This window comes from Podarcis liolepis, assembly GCF_965112155.1.
Source record: "Podarcis liolepis genome assembly, chromosome: 4".
Lineage (NCBI taxonomy): Eukaryota > Metazoa > Chordata > Lepidosauria > Squamata > Lacertidae > Podarcis > Podarcis liolepis.
In genome coordinates, this window is record NC_139558.1 from 82,858,704 (window position 1) to 82,877,952 (window position 19,249).

General features: G+C 48.2%; 1 protein-coding gene across 2 annotated transcripts in view; it reads left to right on the top strand.

Moving 5' to 3' along the window:
- The window catches only part of LATS2 (large tumor suppressor kinase 2), a 55,472-nt gene that overhangs the window by 9,110 nt on the left and 27,113 nt on the right, over positions 1–19,249 (top strand). For both annotated transcript variants that reach the window (XM_083498872.1, XM_083498873.1), the window contains exon 2: positions 6,315–6,972. In XM_083498872.1, coding sequence (XP_083354998.1) covers positions 6,631–6,972 — 342 coding nt within the window. In that variant the 5' untranslated portion in view covers positions 6,315–6,630. The remainder of the gene's footprint in view (positions 1–6,314; positions 6,973–19,249) is intronic.

Here is a 19,249-nt window from a genome sequence, read left to right on the forward strand (position 1 = left end):
TTGGGGATGAGCTGGCTAGCGCTACATGATCCGCTGGTTGGCTGGCATCAAAGAGTGGTTTCCTTTGGTTCAGCACATTGCTTAGAACACTGCAAAGGGGAAAAGGGTTCAGCAGGGGCCCAAGCCACCCTAGCAGGGACTGAAGTAATGGAGAAGGTGAAGGTACCACCACAGTATGCAGATCTCAGCGACGTGTTCAGCGAGAAGGAAGCTGACCAACTACCCCCGCATAGGCCCTTTGATTGCCAGATCAATTTACTCCCTGGAGCACAGCTTCCTGTAGGCAAGTTGTATGCCATGTCAGACAGAGAAATGCAGGAGTTGCGAGAGTTCATTGACAAGAACCTGAAGAGAGGCTTCATCAGAGAGTCCAAAGCAGCGGGGGGTAGCCCAGTGTTCTTTGTGGATAAAAAACACACGAACAAGCCGAGACTTGTATGTGATTTTAGGCTGTTAAATGCAGTGACAGAACCAGTGGCTTTCCCTATGCCCAGGATTGATGATATTTTGACCAGGGTGCGGAAGGGAAAGATTTTTACAAAGCTGGATCTAAGGGGGGCGTACAACCTGATACGTATAAGGAAAGGGGATGAATGGAAAACCACCATGTTCACACCTTTGGGGGCATTTGAATATCTCGTTATGCCTTTTGGATTACAAGCAGGCTCAGCGTGTTTTCAAGCGTTTATGAACCACGTACTGGGTCCTTTGCTCTACAAGAATTGCGTCGCCTTCCTAGATGATGTGTTGGTGTATTCGGAGAATGAGGAGCAACATGTGAGAGACGTCAGAGAAGTGTTGAGCAGGCTGCGAGCCAACAGGCTGTGGGTGAAACTGGAGAAGTGTCAGTTCCATACCAAGGAGGTGGAATTCCTGGGGTACCTCCTGTCAGACAAGGGATTGGCCATGGATCCCGGCAAGGTTCAGGCAGTGCTGGAATGGAAAACACCCAAAACCAAGAAGGATGTGCAGAGGTTCCTAGGGTTTGGGAACTTTTATCGTAAGTTCATCCGAAACTTCGCCCACCTGACGGCGCCCATTACGGACTGTCTCAGCAGTAAAAAGAAGTTTGTTTGGACGGCGGAGGCGGAACGAGCGTTTGAGGAACTGAAAAGGGCCTTCGCCTCTGAAGAACAACTTCTGCATGTGGATTTACAAAAAAGGCTGAGGGTCGAAACAGACGCATCTGACAGAGCCATAGGGGCGGTGCTTCTTCGGCAGCCGGAGAAGGAGGAGTCAGAGTGGCGACCGTGTGCCTTCTTTTCGCGAAAGCTGAACAAATCCGAGAGGAACTACACGGTGTACGACCGGGAGCTTCTTGCTATTCATGAGGCTTTCCGGAGATGGAGGCACCTGCTAATTGGGGCACAACATAAGGTGCAAGTGTGCACGGACCATAAGAATCTAGAGTACTGGAGAACTGCGCGAGTGCTCAACCAACGGCAGTTGAGATGGGCCCAGGAGTTCTCCAAATTTAACTTTGAGATATGTTACGTGCCAGGCCCAGAGAACGTTAGGGCGGACGCTCTCTCACGCAAACCCGAATATTTGGAGGGGGAGGGGGCACCCGAAGAGACACATGTCATTCCAGAAGACCGCTGGGTGTGTGGGGCGGTATTGGTGGGGCAAAGGGAATTGGTAGAGGGAACAGTGCATGATGAATACGCCCAGGACAAACTCAGGGGTCTCAGGAGGGAGGGAGACAAACCCGGGGGTTTTGAGGAGAGAAACGGGGCGTTGTACTACAAGGGAGCGTTATATATACCTGAAGGGGAATTAAGGGAGAAGGTACTCAAGCAACTGCACGATAGCCCCACAGCAGGGCATTTTGGGCAACACAAAACCATGTGGCTGGTTACCAGGGAATTTTGGTGGCCCAAGGTCAGGGAAGATGTGCGGGAGTATGTGAGAGGGTGTGACCAATGCCAACGAGCCAAGGGGGAGAGGCGGGCACCGGCAGGTTTATTAGAACCACTACCCACACCTGAAAGACCATGGGAAACAGTGGCAATAGATTTCATGACTGATCTGCCGAGGTCTAGAGGGAAAACAGCCATCATGGTTGTGGTAGACCTGTTAACTAAAATGGCCCATTTTATAGCCTGCTCACATGCGGTCACAGCAGAAGAAACCGCTAAATTGTTTGTAGAAAATGTGTTTAGGTTGCATGGCGCCCCCTTGAGGGTGGTTTCAGACCGAGGGAAACAATTTACTTCCAGGTTCTGGAGGAAGCTCATGAGCTTACTGCATGTTGAGGTTAATTTCTCAACTGCCCGTCATCCAGAAACCAACGGGCAGGCGGAAAGAGCTAATGGTGTCCTCCAGCAGTATTTGAGGTGTTATGTGAATGACAGAGAAAATGATTGGGTGGAGAAGCTGGCGTTGGCAGAATTTGCCTACAACAATGCAGAGAACGTGTCCACGGGGATGAGCCCCTTTTTGGCTAATCACGGGTGCCATCCCCGAGCCTTCCCAGGGGGGGAAGGGGAGAACTGGAGCGTTCCAGCTGCAGAACAGTTCGTTGAAGAAATGGAAGCGATCCATCGCCAGCTCCAACTTAACTTAAACAGGGCTAAGGAGGAATATAAGAGGCAGGCAGACAAAAACAGAAGGGAAGGTGAAACCATTAGGGTGGGGGACCAGGTGTGGCTGTCAACCAAAGGGTTACCATTCAAAGGGGGTTGTAAGAAGTTAAGACCCAAAAGGCTGGGTCCATTTGAAGTCACGCAGCAGGTCAACCCAGTGGCTTTCAGACTCCGGTTACCGAACCACATGAAGCTGCACCCAGTTTTCCACAGGTCGTTGCTGTCACCGTATAAAGGAGACAGAGAAGGGAGGGTCACTAGGGGGCCAGCAATGGAGGAGAAGGAACACAGCTACCAGGTTGCGGAGATCCTCGATTCCAGGTGGAAGGGAGATCAAGTAGAGTATTTGGTAATGTGGGAAGGGGAGCCGGAGTCGGAAAACACCTGGGTTAGGGCAGAGGATGTCAATGACGAAGTTTTAATAGAAACTTTTCATCAGAGGTTCCCACGTAAACCTCAGCCCGTAGCGAGGTTCTGGAGGAAATACTTTGCCACCACCGACGAAGAAGAGGAGTTGGAGGGGTTCACAGATTCCGAGGAGGAGGAGGATTCAGCGAGCCAAGACGGAGATCGATGGAGGGAATTGTTCGAGACGTCTGAAGATGAAGAAGATTCTTTTCGGGGTTTTTACCCTTCATCTCCCAGAGGATAGGAAATGGGAGGGGGTGAGGGGGGCCCTGGAGGGGAGGTGGATGTCAGGGAACTGCCATCGGAGGAACAGGCGGAGGGGCTCAGGGAGGAAGAAAGAGACTCAACAGCTGAGGCAGGAACCAGCAAGGGGAGGAGTGAATCTCTGAGGGAATGCGAGCAGGAGGGAGGGCTCAGAGACGCTTCCAGCGAGAACAGTGGGGAGGTATCTGAGGCGCCCATGGGGAGACCCACGCCTCGCCGGAAACTGTCACGCCGTGAATCCAGGAGACGCGTTTCCGTCAAGGAGCTTCTTTGCTGGAAGCGCTTCCGCCGGCAGCCACTGTCAGACTCTACGAGTGACTAGAGCAGACATGTCTGAGGAGCTCTGTCACGCACAGAGGTTTGTGGAGCCGCACAAACTCTGAGGGAGTACGCTTTTACGCACAAGCAGCTAATCATCCCATCATACCCACGAACAGTTTTATCACGCCTACCCTGCTGATCATGCCGTTTTGGGCTCTCCTCCAGAGGAATGTGGACTGTTTGCACCAGCTGTGTGTGCTATAGCCAGTTTTGCCTCTGTGTTGATGGAAGGCTTGTCCTCGGCACAAGTTTTCATCTACAGTATATACTTCTGTTCCTCCCCCTCTTCCCTGCTCCCCCACCTTTTCTGGAGATTGCTTTTTCCTATTTTATAAAGAAAGTAGTTTGGTGGTAAGGAATGTGATCAAAATCTAAATCCTAAACACAATTGCTTGAAAGCAGTAGAAGTTCTATCTACGTTTGTTTAGGATTTAGGGGCGTGGAACCTCAGGAATCAAATGAGCCCACACTGTCTGGTCCTCAGAACTCTCCCCAGAACCTTGCAGAGCCTGCTGGGCAACACTAAGTTCTATTTTTTTACTGAACCTCTGGCTCCACGTACCATTGGCATATGGCCCTGGAAGGGTATCCAGCGGAAAAAAGGTTCCCCACTGTAAATAATGCACACAATATTTAGAAAATTCTCATATGTGCATGCTGTTGAAATGAATGGGAATTGTACGAGAGCTCAGAAACAGCAGAATCATAGAATTGCAGAGTTGGAAGGGATCATGAGGGCCACCTGGTCCAAAGCCTTTGCATTGCAGGAATCTTTTGCCCAGCGTGGGGTTCAAACCCACAACCATGAGATTAAGACCTACTAACTAAGCTAGAAACATATTGTTTGTAGCTAATTTGTCCCCAGAAGAGCAAAGAGACTCAGGCTAGGTACAAACCATACATTTAAAGCACATGCACATACCCAAATAATCCCGGAAACTGTAGTTTATTCCCCCACAGAGCTAAGAACTGCTTTTTTAATGAGCTAATATATTTGTGTTGAGATGTGCACCAGTCTGTTATGTGTAAGAAGGGTCAGGGACAAAGCCCATAAGAACGCAGGAGCCTTCTGGATCAAGCCAATGTCCCATCTAGTTCAGCATCCTGACCTCTCCGTGGCCACCCAGATTATTAGAAATTGATTTAGCGTTGCCATTACCCCAGGCACATCTCTTCTGCAGTTTCCCCCTTGTGCCTCCCTTCACCTGCTTTTGACTCAAGCAGCAAGAGTTTGGCTGGTACAGTTTAGCTGGCATAGTTGCGCCACCCCGAATTACTGCATCAATGAAAAATCTCCTGAATTGTTTACTGGAATTCTTGAGCATGTCTAATGGCAAGATTACAATTTAAATAATATAGGCTGCCTTTTCCAGTTAAGACTCTGCCAGAGTGGCTTGCGATACCGTACCAACAAACCAACGTGAACATTAAGCCCAGCACAATAATAAAATGCTCGTTATTAAAACAATCCATGGTATGCTTTACGATCCACACAAACACACCAGTAATGCATATACATTCCTGCAAAAGTAAATGAAGCCGCCTTTTCAGTTAAATATATCAGTTTCTATTTACCAATAAAAATTCTTGGCCATAATGGACAGAGACTGTTCCAAGTCTCCTCATAAATGGCACAAGTCATCATTCTTAGATTTATTTGTTTGTTATTTAGATATTTATAAACCTCACTTTCCTAAGAAACGTAACAAGGCACTGTACAACAGAAATGACAGGATCTCTATGTCTTTTGTATATGGCTTCAGAAACTGGTTGTGGGAGGACACTGAATGTGGAATAACTGGTAATGTCTCCACAGCCTCAGTGGTTGAGGGTGGAGTGTAAGGAATCAGGGGGCCTGTGAGGTAATTGGGGGCCCAAGTTGTCCAGAGCGTCATAAGTTGGATGTTACCTAGTGCACATGTGTTTCTGATAACACACTACGGACAACATGTAAATGAGTGTCATCATGGAGGCACAGTTTTTCCAGTGCAGTTGTGCAGCAGTCCTCTTGCTTTTTTTGTTGGTCTGCAGACCTTAGAGATGGGCTCTAAAGTTTCTCAGTAAAACTTGTAAATTGTGTGTGTGTGCGCGCACACACATTTGTAAACACAGTGATTCCATTCAGGATGTTCTCCTGTCATTGCCAAATGCTGACAATTATTATTTGTTACTCTAAAAAGCTCAGAGCAGCATACATGAGAGAAATCCAGTTTTTATATTCCCATGCACTCTGCTAAATTCTAATAAGAGTAACTTGCATGGCACAGCCTTGCATGGGTATTTTGACTCCTTGATCCAGAACTAGCAGTCAGTTCACTGAGTACAGTTTTTTTACCTCATTTCCTCTATTATTGTTTTGTTATGCATTAAATTTGTTAGTGGTTTTATCTTGCCCAGAGCAACCCAAAGTGGCTTACAGTTGAATCTCTAGAACTCTCTCCTCATTGAATCTCCCAGACGCCCAGTGCTCTTCAGGAAAAAGGTTTAAGAGCTTCTGGGGAAAGCGTTTTGTTTATTGTTGGATTGATTTAGTATAAAACTTCCTGGACAGTTTTAATTGTGACATATTTCCATATTCTGCATGCTCTTAATCTTTTCTTTGTTCACCATTTTGCATTTCACAAGCAAAGCAGCAATGTGGAATATAATAACATACCAGACTGACTCTTGGGAAGAATTCTTTTGATAAAGAAGAAGAGAACTGCATGACTATATCTGTGTTCTGCTTTCTTCCAGATACTGAATAGCAGCGAGATGGAAGTTTTGGGGTTCCCCTCTGTGTACAGAAATTCTGAAAACTCTGAACTGAAGAAGCTTGAAAGTGGCACCTGCTCCTTGAGACTTATGTAGTGTCATAGACATACCAGGGGACTTCAGAGAATACGGAAGTGTGACACAGTCTCCTCCCCAGTTTTACCATTTATGTTGGAACTACTATCAAGGGATTATGTTTTGCAGCAAACTGATACCTTCAGGAAGAACCGTGTTGAACGTCCCTTTGGTTTTATGCAAAAGAAGTTGGAATTTATGCTGAAACAAACCTGGATTAACCATGAGGCCAAAGACTTTTCCTGCTACCACTTACTCTGGGAACAGCAGACAAAGATTGCAGGAGATCCGGGAAGGTTTGAAGCAACCTACCAAATCTTCCAGCCAGGGATTGCCCGTTGGACCAGGAGGCGAAACTTCTCTGGACCCTAAAATTGCAGTAGGGAAAGATGCAGCCAGGCAGCAGCAAATGAGACCAGTTGCCAAGTTTGGGCCTTACCAGAAAGCACTGCGAGAAATCAGATATTCTTTGCTGCCCTTTGCTAATGAGTTGGGCACCACTTCTGCAACGGTTGAAGTTAATAGGCAGATGCTCCAGGAACTGGTGAATGCAGGGTGTGATCAGGTAAGCATTATATTAAAGCAAGCTGGCTCTGCTTCAAGGCTGTATTAATTGGATAGTGATATTGGTGGAAATACAGGCATACAAGAACCAAGTTAAACACTCCCCCTCATTATGGTCCATGGGGTTGAGCATTGTGGTTCTGTTTACCACATGCTGATGTGCTTTGCCACAGCATTCACTCTGCCACCCTGAGTTGGGGATTGAAAGAGAATGGTTGACAGAATGAGATGAAATACAGTCATACCTCGGGTAGATGTAGCTTCGGGATGAGTATTTTTGGGTTGCGCACTGTGGCAACCCGGAAGTAACGGAGCGTGTTACTTCTGGGTTTCGCTGCTCGCGTATACAGTCAAAATGACGTCACGCGCATGCGGCGAATTGCGAGGTGCAGACGCGTGAACTTGGGTTGCGTTCACTTCAGGGTGCGAATGGGGCTCCGGAATGGATCCCGTTCACATCCAGAGGTACCACTGTACTTTGCATTCTTGTTCCATAGGCTGCCCATAATTTTGCTTTAAAAAATGCAACATGCTTAAGTGATGGTGTGATTTATTTCTTTATTTTTAATGTAACAGAAGAATCTCCAGTGGGGTTTGCCACTGTAGATGCAAAACCAGGGTGGAATCTACACACACATTAAAAACACACAGTGAAAATGCTTTTTTTAAAAAAATCATTTTGAAAAATACATTGAATTTTGCATAGCTCGCTTTCGCCATCTAGTGCCACATTTGTATATTGCACTTCACAACACATTTAAAACGTTTTATTTGCAGCTGTGTAGATGAGTCCTAGGACTCGCTGGGGCTTGTCTCCACTGGAGTTTGCTGTGTGTTCACGTTTAATTTGCATAGTCCACATGACGTTACCTTCAAACAACATCAATCTCCCAGTAAATTTGGGTTTACTTGATACAGGAATAATCCGAATGTTGAGGGAGATTAGGCACGAAACTGTTTCACTTGGGGGTCACAGATGATTTGTTGCATTGTTTTGGGAGTGGATCAGTCGTCACTTTCTGCTGTTTCCCTTTGCACACTCACTGCTTCCTCGGTGCTTTCATTTCCGGTTATGTTCATAACAATTTACAGCACATTCCTTAAAGGAGGAATGTAGATTTGCACCAAACCAGAAAACTGCCAAGGTGTGTGCTGAGAATTTAAAACAATTCCCTGACTGTGCACTCTTGCACACTTCCTGGGCAGGGAAATCTTTTTAAAAACAAGGTGTGCTCGCACATCTCTCTGTCCACATGCCCTGCTGGTACTTAATCGGCATAACAGAACCAACAAATTAGAAGGGGGGGCAAACACAAAAGGGAACTCCTACTGGTATGAATGGGGAAAGATCGAAGCAGCTCCTCATACACATCCAATTACGTGTGGGTGTGGACTGCTACGGTCTAATTTGAATGGGAGGGGGAGTGGATTGACAGCTCAACAGTACTCCAATGTGGACAAGCCCCAGGATGCAGCCCCTGGGCATATTTTAATGGCACGTTTCCTCACAGGAACATATAAAGTAAAAAGTATAGAGTGCCTTTCTCTTTTTCTCTCCTTAAATAATGGTAACCAACTCATATGCAGCTGGTACTAAGCATCCTTTCTGTGCCAGGGGTATAACTTCTAGAGCAGGGGTCGGCAAGGCTTACTGGGCATGGGCCGGATCACTCCCGCAGAGATCCTCTGTGGGCTGGGCCAATGCAGTGCAGCGCCGGAAATCGCTTCTGCACATGCCCAGATGCTGAAAATCGTGGTTTTTTGGCGTCTGTGCATGCGCAGAAGCGATTTCCAGAGCTGCAGAAGAGAGTCCCTGCGCCGGCTGGTTTAGCACAGCATGCGGGAACTCGTTGAACGGGTAGCTCGGTTCGTGGGTGGCTTGTGGGCCAGTTAAGCGGCCTCTGTCGGCTGCTTCCAGCCCATGGGCCTCAGGTTGCTGACTCCTGTTCTAGAGAGTCCCAAGCCCTGACATCTCTGCTTTTGGAATTTAAGCATCGGTTAAAAGGAATTTCTTACTCTGTTTTACTTCTGTTCCGAGCCGCACTGCCTGTAAGGCAAAAATGGTGCCACTGAGTATCAAGACTGAAGAAAATACAGAGCAGCCTGTGACTGGATGCCCCTGGCAGCTCATTCTATTTCTAGACATTCCCCTACTTTCTGCCCCTTGTGTCCAAGAAAGCCAAAGGCTGTAAGACGTTGCAGAGTGGCCGTGTAAATCGAACCCACCATTTTTCTAGAAACCCATGGGGGCTAGAAATGAGCTTTAAAATAGAATAATGTTTGCATCAAATGATGCTGCGGCGACCGAAGAAGTATTGAGCAGTGAGGCATGGCTTTGGGGCATGAGTACTAGACCGGCAGGGGGCACCGCCTATCGCCAAGAGAGTCTAGGTTCTGCTTTAAATGCTCCAAAGAATCTGCAGACAGGCACAGGTTTCCCATAAATGTGTTTATAAAGAGAACTAAATGTTCTCTGGCTTAAAAAGATGAAATAAAACCTTCTTAGCTTTTTTGCTGAAGACACATCTCTTTACCGTGACCTTTGACACTTGAGATACATAATTTAAGCTCCACCGTATTCTTTTGACTGTAATTTGCTTTAACTGGCTTTAATAATTGTATTTTTAATGTTTTGTGATCTGCGCTTGGGACCTAATGGTGAAGGGCAAGTAAGAAATGTAATAATAGTAGTAGTTTTGTAAAGGACTGTTAACGTGGCTGTGTGCTGCAATCTATAAGGAGGAAGTTTTCACATAACCTAACCATAGTTCCCCGTTGAGGGAGTTTTAAGTGGGGGGCTCTGATTGGTTTAAACTATGGCTAGGGCTTTAACGAACCTTAGTTTATGATTCTGGCTTGCTCACTGGCTATCCTTTAAATCAACAACTAACACGACACACCACATTTGGTTTAAAAGCAGAAGTGGGTGCTTTTGATCTACATCTGCTGAGGGCTTTTAGAGGTCTCAAATATTGCAAATCATTGGTGTCCAGAGGTGGCCTTAAGAAGAACAACAGCAACAAAAATATGGGCTTTACCTTTCCCCAACAGCTGAATGTATAACTTCTTATTCATTCAGAGATGACTAAAGCAAATAGCATGTGATATTATGAATTTTTTAAAAAAAGCTCAGACAGTTTCAGGAGTTGTAGAACTAGACAGCAAAAAGGCACAGGCTTACTCAGTAAGAAAATATGAAGCCAGAATCGCTGCTAGTTGCCCATCGGCTGGTAAACAAAACTTGCAGGGCCTGAAAGTGCACTTTTCAGACTTCGAGAAATACTGGTGGCAGGACTGTAGCTGTCCTCCTTGCTGATCATTAATCCACTTGGAAGCACCCCAGGCAATTAGATGTGGAATGTTGCATGAAGTTGTAGATAGTAGCTTTTTAAATATTTTAATTGCCCTGAATAGATGCAATTGGGCATATGATTGGATTTGTTCATCAACTTGGAGAAGTTTTGGGTTCCAGCTCTCTCTCTCTTTTTCATTCTTTCTCAGAGCGGAAATGTTGACAGGGTTGTTGCTTCTGCTACAAAGTGATATGCTGATGTGAATTGTGGAACAGCTGCAGTGCGGGAAACTGTTTTTCCGCAATATGGATCTGGTTGTGCCTTAATACATTTAGCAAAGTTTGGCGTGAAGCGGCAAAATGTTTGTGATCTGACGTCTTTCAGCTCAGGGGCTTCCCAAATTTCGGGGGTGGGGGGGGAGGAGAAGAACCACGTGCACACACATTGCTGTTTATACTAATACCAGGAACTGTGAGAGCTTAAAATCTGAATTTTCATAAGTTATGCAAATTACCGTATTTTTCGCCCCATAAGACGCACCGGCCCATAAGACGCACCTAGATTTTTGGGGGGGAAATAAAGGGGAAAAAAATTATTTCCCCCCCCCCAGGTGCGCTGCGCTACACCAGGAGCTTGGGGCGTGCGGAGCTCAGCGCGCCCCAAGCTTCTGCGTGCCGGCAAGCAGTCCGCTAGCCCTGGGAGAGCCGCGGGGCTCTCCCAGGGCTAGCGGATCGCTGCGCTACACCAGGAGCTTGGGGCGTGCTGAGCTCAGCGCGCCCCAAGCTTCTGCGTGCGCGCAAGCAGTCCGCTAGCCTTGGGAGAGCCGCGGGGCTCTCCCAGGGCTAGCGGATCGCTGTGCTATACCAGGAGCTTGGGGCGTGCTGAGCTCAGCGCGCCCCAAGCTTCTAGGTGCGCGCAAGCAGTCCGCTGCCGCCCCAAGCCTCGCGCACCCGGCAGGAGGTCCCACCGGGTGCGCGAGGCTTGGGGCGGCAGCGGACTGCTTGCGCGCACCTAGAAGCTTGGGGCGGGCTGAGCTCAGCTGGCCCCAAGCTTCTCGGTGCGCGCAAGCAGTCCGCTGCCGCCCCAAGCCTCGCGCACCCGGCAGGAGGTCCCGCCGGGTGCGTGAGGCTTGGGGCGGCAGCGGACTGCTAGCGCGCACCTAGAAGCTTGGGGCGCGCTGAGCTCAGCCGGCCCCAAGCTTCTAGGTGCGCGCAAGCAGTCCGCTGCCGCCCCAAACCTCGCGCACCCGGCAGGAGGTCCCACCGGGTGTGCGAGGCTTGGGGCGGCAGCGGGCTGCTTGCGCGCACCTGGCCCCAAGCTTCTAGGTGCGCGCAAGCAGTCCGCTGCCGCCCCAAGCCTCGCGCACCCGGTGGGACCTCCTGCCGGGTGCGCGAGGCTTGCAGACACTTGCCCGAAGCAGGGGGAGCCCTCCCGAGGGCTCCCCGTGCTTCGGGCGACAGGCTGCCGCCCCAAGCCTCGCGCACCCGGTGGGACCTCCTGCCGGGCGCGCGAGGCTTGCAGGCATTCGCCCCATAAGACGCACCCCGATTTCCCCTTCATTTTTGGAGGGGAAAAAGTGCGTCTTATGGGGCGAAAAATACGGTAGGCAAAATATACTTGGCTATTCATGGGGAGTGTTGTGTCATAGGACTGTCTGGGTGCAGAGGAATGGTGGAAGGAACCAGCTGGGGAACCTTTCACTGGAAGAAGGCTCAGACAATGAGTGGTTAGAGGGAGATGACTGGGAAGATGTGTCGGAAGCTGAAGAGGTAAAAGGACTTAGTGAGTTGAGCTAAGCTAAGAGATCTCTTGTAGACAGCCCTATGAGGATTACGGGGTTGAGTGGTGTGGTGTGTCAGGTTTTATAAACTGAGATATGGTCAGTCTGAGCGTTGTTTTTTGTTTTAAAACCTGTTTTAACTTACACTATTTTGCACCTAGCCCACCTAAAGGTAAAGGGACCCCTGACCATTAGGTCCAGTCGTGGCCAGCTCTGGGGTTGCTTTATTGGCCGAGGGAGCCGGTGTACAGCTTCCAGGTCATGTGGCCAGCATGACTAAGCCACTTCTGACGAACCAGAGCAGCGCACGGAAACGCCATTTACCTTCCCACCGGAGCGGTACCTATTTATCTACTTGCACTTTGACGTGCTTTCGAACTGCTAGGTTGGCAGGAGCAGGGACCGAGCAACAGGAGCTCACCCCTTCGCGGGGATTCGAACCGCCGACCTTCTGATCGGCAAGTCCTAGGCTCTGTGGTTTAACCCACAGCGCCACTCGCGTCCCTACCTAGCCCACCTAGGGACCGTTTATTCAAGGGGAGGATGAGAGTATAATTCATGCATGTCCCATCTGTGTCCATGAAGCCTAAGCCCAGATAAGGCCCCAGTGGAAGGCAAGCCAGTTCCCTCCACCTTCAATATTCACTGTTTGCTTTTATCAGCCACACCATAACGAGTTCTTTTGGCAACGTGCAAATTAAAACAAATACTCCTTCTCTAGCGTCTAGGACTTTACCAGCTGCAGTTGTCAGACTGCTGGATTCTGGACGTGCTGCTAGATTCTGTGCTCAGGCCCAACAAAGGGGAGCAGCATCTCTGCTAATACCTGAGACTGTTTATGATGCCTTTCCATGACCTGGGAAGTTAAGAGTTATTTGTGAATATTGTAATGTGCCGGAGAACATCTACCTGTCCCCCATGTTGAAGTCAAGGGCTTGGAATCTTGTCTGTTCAGGCAGCAGTCTTGAGTGCATTCCAACATCCTTTCATCTTGCTGGGATGGAAAACACATTGAGAAACCAAAGACCGATAGTGAGATGAAAAGAGCAAATGCAACAAAAAGTGTATTGTGGTCTCTTAAAGAATAAACAAATGTATTGTGGCTTCAGCTTTCATGGGCCAAGGGCATCTGACAAATTCGACTCTAGTCCACAAAATATGGTGCCACAATAAATTCCTTAGTCTTTAAAGGGCTGGGGTGTTGTTTGGGGTTATGGGGGGGGGTTGCTGTTGGTTTTTTTTGTATCTTTATTTAAGATTTAGTTGTCATCCATGTGGAGTTGGTTCAGTTTGGTCTTGTATTTTTAAAACTGTTTTGTTCATCGTTGATGACTGCTTTTGCTATGTTGCAGTTATGTTCTCCCCCTGTTAAAAGCCATGAGTGTGGTTTGACCTGTAGAAAGGCAACATACAAATAAAATAATGTGTGTGTGTGTGTGTGTGTATGGGCTGTAAGCCTGCTTTTACATCTGAAGCATCAGGCGAACATACCCGCAAATCACCTTGTCGTTAAAGCTTGCCAGCCATGCTTCTGTTTGCTTTCTTGCTTGCCTGTCATTGCCACCTGTAGCTTGGAGAAAGTTAGCAAAGGTCCTCCAACTGGGAGCCTGAAATGGGAGAAGGTTACATTGGTTGTATACCCTTATAGGGCTCTCACCCTAAGGTGGGAGGGAATGGTTAGGAAGGAGAAGACAGGTGGGTGTTTAGTTTGCTAATACAGTCATACCTCGGGTTGAATATGCTTCATGTTGAGCGCGTTTGAGTTGCGCTCTGCGGCAACCCGGAAGTAACGGAGTGTGTTACTTCTGGGTTTCGCTGCTCGTGCATGCGCAGACACTCAAAATGATGTCACGCACATGCGCAGAAGCAGTGAAAAGCGATGCGTGCAAGCGCAGACGTGCCATCGCTAGTTACATTTGCTTCTGGATGTGAATGGGGCTCCGGAACAGATCCCGTTCGTATCCAGAGGTACCACTGTATACTCATCTGAGCTTTCAGATGTGAAGAGTTTGCTGAAAAGCTGAAAAAATACCTCATGTACCGTTCCTTATAGCATGTCTGTCTTTAGGTAGGGTTGGAGGACAAATTTGATTCAGCATGAATTTAAAGTTGCATCTATCAAATCCGGCCTTTCCAAAACATTATTTGAACTGAAACACAGCTCCCCTTTGAAATTCACACTTATCTTCATTTTGAAATGAGGCTCTACAGCCAGTGTTTATTTAAAAAAAGCATCTAGTAGGGGAAAGTGTACATGAAAAATAAAGGCATTAGCAAAAATGGCATACAAAAATGTGCATTACGGGAAATTGCTTAAAATATGTGTACGTTAGTCAAAACTGCACATGGAAATGTGTTTTGCACTAAAATGCTGGTGAGTTTTCAAGGGGGTTAAATGACAAATTGCTGCAAAATGTGGAGAACTGGGGAAGAATGAGAAATGGAGAGAACCAAAACCGACAGACCCATCACCCCACTCCACCCCAATCTCCAGCCCCAAAAACTCCCAACATTTCTCCAGCAGTCCCTTGTCCTTCACAAAAGTATATTTCTGCCCATTTTAAAGTTGCTTCCATTATAACCAAATGAACTGGCTGGTCACATCCATGACTTGCTTTTTTTTAAAAAAAAGCTCCAGACAATTATGCTGCAGCATTTTCCCAAACATAGTGAGCCACAATGTGGCTTGCTTGTGCCACGAGGGGAGGCATGTTCACAATGAAACCACGACTAATGCAAACTATGGCTTACTGTGACATGCAAACAAGCCCAGGTTTTTTTTGTTTTTAATGCTCTAATCAGAATAATTCATATATTATAACGGCTTAATTCTGAGCACGGAGCTTGTGTTTCCTTGGAATGGAATTGGGATTTTTGTGTCTGTGCAGAACAAACAACAACAAAAACCCTTCACCCACTTGACACCGGATTTTTGTCATCTGATTTTGGCTGCATAAAGGGAGCAGTAAAAAGTCACAAAGGAATGTGTAGTATTGTGAGAACAGAGTCTTGCTAGGAAAAGAGGAAACAATTGCTTCAGCAGGTCATTGAAAACATTGATCGTTTGTTCATTCCTGTGCTCAAAGTCACTTCTGAGTCCGAAAGGGTTGAGAGAACTACTAATGCAGCAGGAAGTGGTATCACAATAGAATCAGGGTGTAATAGTTCCTCTTGGAAGGTTTTTATGCTTAGTCAAAACCACACTTCTTGATAGTTTAGACTTGACAGGCCCCCAAGTGGCTCGGGTTAGGGCAGAAAAGTCGTCCGCCCCCCCCAACCCAGTGGATTGAGACTTTTTTAAAATATATATATATCTTTATTACAGCCAGTTCTGTATATAATAAATTTCCAGTGATCTCCCATCCAAGGGGCTTGACTAGATCCATGCCTTCTTCACTTACTAACAATCCACGTGGACCCAGTTTGACTGCTGGCCATGTGAGCTGAAATTTGTAACCAACATGGGATGATAGTGATCTCCTCTTCTTCCCATATCATGTCACTGACATGGGAATTTAATCTTTAGAATTTATTTCACCAGGGATGACAACTCTCGCTTTATAAGCGAAGAAAAGTTTTCTCAGGAGGCGTCTCCCCCACCCCATATATTTGGCACATATTGCTGTTCATGTATAAAACCGAAGGATGGAAAAGTGCCGTAATAGAATCTTTGAGAGATAGCCTTTGCCTGAATCTCTGTCCAGGGCTGGTGTCAAGGGTAGGCCCACCCCTCCCCAGCAAAGGGTCCACTAACGGGGGCGTCCCCTGGGCCTGCTGCAGTGGGGAGGCAGTTTTACTGGGCAACCACCTCTAGCAAGGAAAGCAAACTAGAACCACATACTTAAAGCTGCTAGTTGTGAAGGTGGTACCCTGCCTCGCTCAACCGAAAGCTCACTGGCCTGCTTCAAACCCCAGCTCATTCACCCCCTGCCCCTCTTTCTCGCCCCTCTCTACCACCCACCTTGTTGACTCTGCCGCTGCCAGCCCAGCTTGCTCACCTGCAGCCCTGCTTGCTTGCCCTGCTGCCTGCAGCCTGCCTGTCTCTGATGGTGCTCTCAAACTGGAGCCTGTGCAGTCTGTTGACAGCTTGACGATGGACTAGTACCAATATTGTGTGTGTGTGTGTGTAAAGCAGTAGAGTTGCACAGCTCAGGAAACAAATGCAGTCGCCGAAGAGATAAGCCAGTTTTAAACAATCTTAAAAAACTACTTTGTTTTCAGCGTTGCAAAAGACATCCTGCGCCAGAGGACTTCTAATGCCAGTAATTTTCAGCATGTTGTAGGTCAGAGAAGCATGACACGGTGCTCTGGAATGCGCAGGCTACGTGCCAGTTTGTAGTGGAGTATCGCTTCAAAGCAGCGTATGTAGGATGTTTCTTGCAGAAAGTTGTGCATGTTCCCATAGTTTTCTAGTTCATTGCCTAGCAGGCGGATAGTTATGAACCTAATCTTTGCTCTAGCTGCTTGAGGCGAAGCACGAAGGAATTTGGGCAGAGTCCGGGTGTCATGGGTAAGGTAGAGTAAATCCTCCTTCAAACAGACATTGGGTTTTATTTACATTCTGGAAGGTTCCCTTTAAAGGCCTTCCCTCACATTCTACTGGGAGTGGCAAAGACCACGTAACACCGGTCCTGAAAGACCTACATTGGCTCCAAGTATGTTTCCAAGCACAATTCAAAGTGTTGGTGCTGACCTTTAAAGCCCTAAACGGGCTCGGCCCAGTATACCTGAAGGGGTGTCTCCACCCCCATCGTTCAGCCCGGACACTGAGATCCAGCGCCGAGGGCCTTCTGCTGGTTCCTCACTGTGAGAAGTGAGGTTACAGGATCCAGGCAGAGGGCCTTCTCGGTAGTGGCGCCCAACCTGTGGAACGCCCTTCCATCAGATGTCAAGGAAATAAACAACTGTCAGACTTTAAGAAGACATCTGAAGGCAGCCCTGTGTAGGGAAGTTTTTAATGTTTTTTTTCTGTTTTTTGTGTTATGTTGGGAGCCGCCCAGAGTAGCTGGGGAAGCCCAGCCAAATGGGCTGGGTATACATATAAATTATTATTATTATTATTATAAATTATTATTGTGTGTGTCCATGGACTCTGAAGGATATAGAGTTGAGCTTGGATGTGGCAGTTCCGAATTTGGGTGCCTTGCCTCTCAGTTATGCAGCTGCCTTCAAAGTTTCTTATACAGTGGTGCCTCGCAAGACGAAATTAATCCGTTCCGCGAGTCTCTTCGTCTAGCGGTTTTTTCATCTTGCGAAGCAACCCTATTAGCGGATTAGCGCTATTAGCGGTTTAGCGGCTATTAAAGGCTTAGCGGCTATGAAAGGCTTAGCGGATTAGCGGCTAAAAGGCTATTAGCGGCTTAGAAAAAGGGGGGAAAGCGGAAAAAAATTGGAACACTTGCAAGACGTTTTCGTCTTGCAAAGCAAGCCCATAGGGAAAACTGTCTCGCGAAGCAGCTCAAAAACCCGTCTAGTGGGTTTTCCGTCTTGCGAGGCATCCGTCTTGCGGGGCACCACTGTAGTTTAATTCTTCTGTCTGTATACTGGGGAAAATAATATTCAGTTAACTCAGTTTTGTGAAGCTCACAGGGTGCCCTTGAGCACTATTCACCATCTCTCACACTAACCTTTACATGGTAGTTGTAAGGAAGAAAAGGTGGGGTACCTTATCATAAAATTGTGGAGTTGGAAGGGACCCTAAGGGCCACCCTGTCCAGTCCTTCAATGCAGGAATCTCAACTATAGCAGCCAAGACATGTGGCCATCCAACCTCTGCTTAAAAATCTCCAAGGAAGAAGAGTCCACAACCCCTATGGCAGTGGTTCTCAACCTGTGGGTCCCCAGATGTTGTTGGACTACAACTCCCATCATCCCTGAGCTCTGGCCTTGCTAGTTAGGGGTGATGGGAGTTGTAGTTCAACAACATCTGGGGACCCACAGGTTGAGAAAGGCTGCCCTAGGGCATGGGTCGGCAAACTAAAGCCCACAGGCCGGATCAGGCCCAATTGCCTTCTAGATCCGGCCTGGGAATCGCCACATGGATTGCCAACGTATGCATTCTTTCCCTCTCCCTCATAAAGGTAAAGGTACCCCTGCCCGAAGGCCAGTCGTGTCCGACTCTAGGGTTGTGCGCTCATCTCACTCTAGAGGCCGGGAGCCGGCACCGTCCAAGGACACTTCCGGGTCACGTGGCCAGCGTGATGAAGCTGCTCTGGCGAGCCTGCACCAGAGCAGCACACGGAAACGCTGTTTACCTTCCCGCTATAAAGCTGTCCCTATTTATCTACTTGCACTTAAGAGTGTTTTCGAACTGCTAGGTGGGCAGGAGCTGGGACCTAACGACGGGAGCTCACCCCGCTGCGGGGATTCGAACCGCCAACCATACGATTGGCAAGTCCTAGGCACTGCGGTTTTACCCACAGCGCCACCCGCGTCCCCATATGGCGACGCTTTTCTCCTCAGGGACGCAGCAATCTTGTCCCACGCTGGGCACCGTCAATGTTAGGAGTCGGCTCGCCCGCCTGCCCGCCTCAGCAGGGTGGTGCTGTGAAGGGGGCATGTGACACCGGCTGCTGCTGTGTTTTCCTCCTGCTCCCTCTCCCTCAGTCCACCCTTCTTCACACCGCTTCCTTGCGCACTTTCTTCGTCACTACCTGCCTCCTTCCTTCCCTCCTTCATTCCTCCCATGGCGTTCAGGCAGTTCGTTGCAGTCGCTGCAGCCACCACTTGTGGCTTGGTGGGCAGCTCTATCTTCTCTGCGTGCCTCTCGGGAAGTAGCATCAGTAGGTGGTGGGTAAAAGCTCTGGCGATACCCCGATTCCCTTACCTCCATCCGTGGCTCCTCTGCCAGGGCTGCTGCTTCTGTCTTCACCGGCCAATGCAGCCCCCTACCTGGCTTGGCTGGCTGGAGAAGCCCAACTGCAGCTATTGGGACGACAACTGGGACAGGTAAAGTGAAGCATCTTCACGCCTCTTTGCGGGCGGGTGAAAATCGTTCATTTTTTCCCTTCAAAATATAGTCTGCCCCCCCCCAAGGTCTTAGGGACAGTGGACCGGCCCCCTGCTGAAAAGTTTGCTGGCCCCTGCCCTAGGGAGTCCTTTCCACTGTCAAACAGCTCTTACTGTCAGACCATAGAGGCTTCCAAGCATGCCTTCAAGGAAGATAGGACATAACAATACTTCTCATTTTCATTTATTTGATAGCA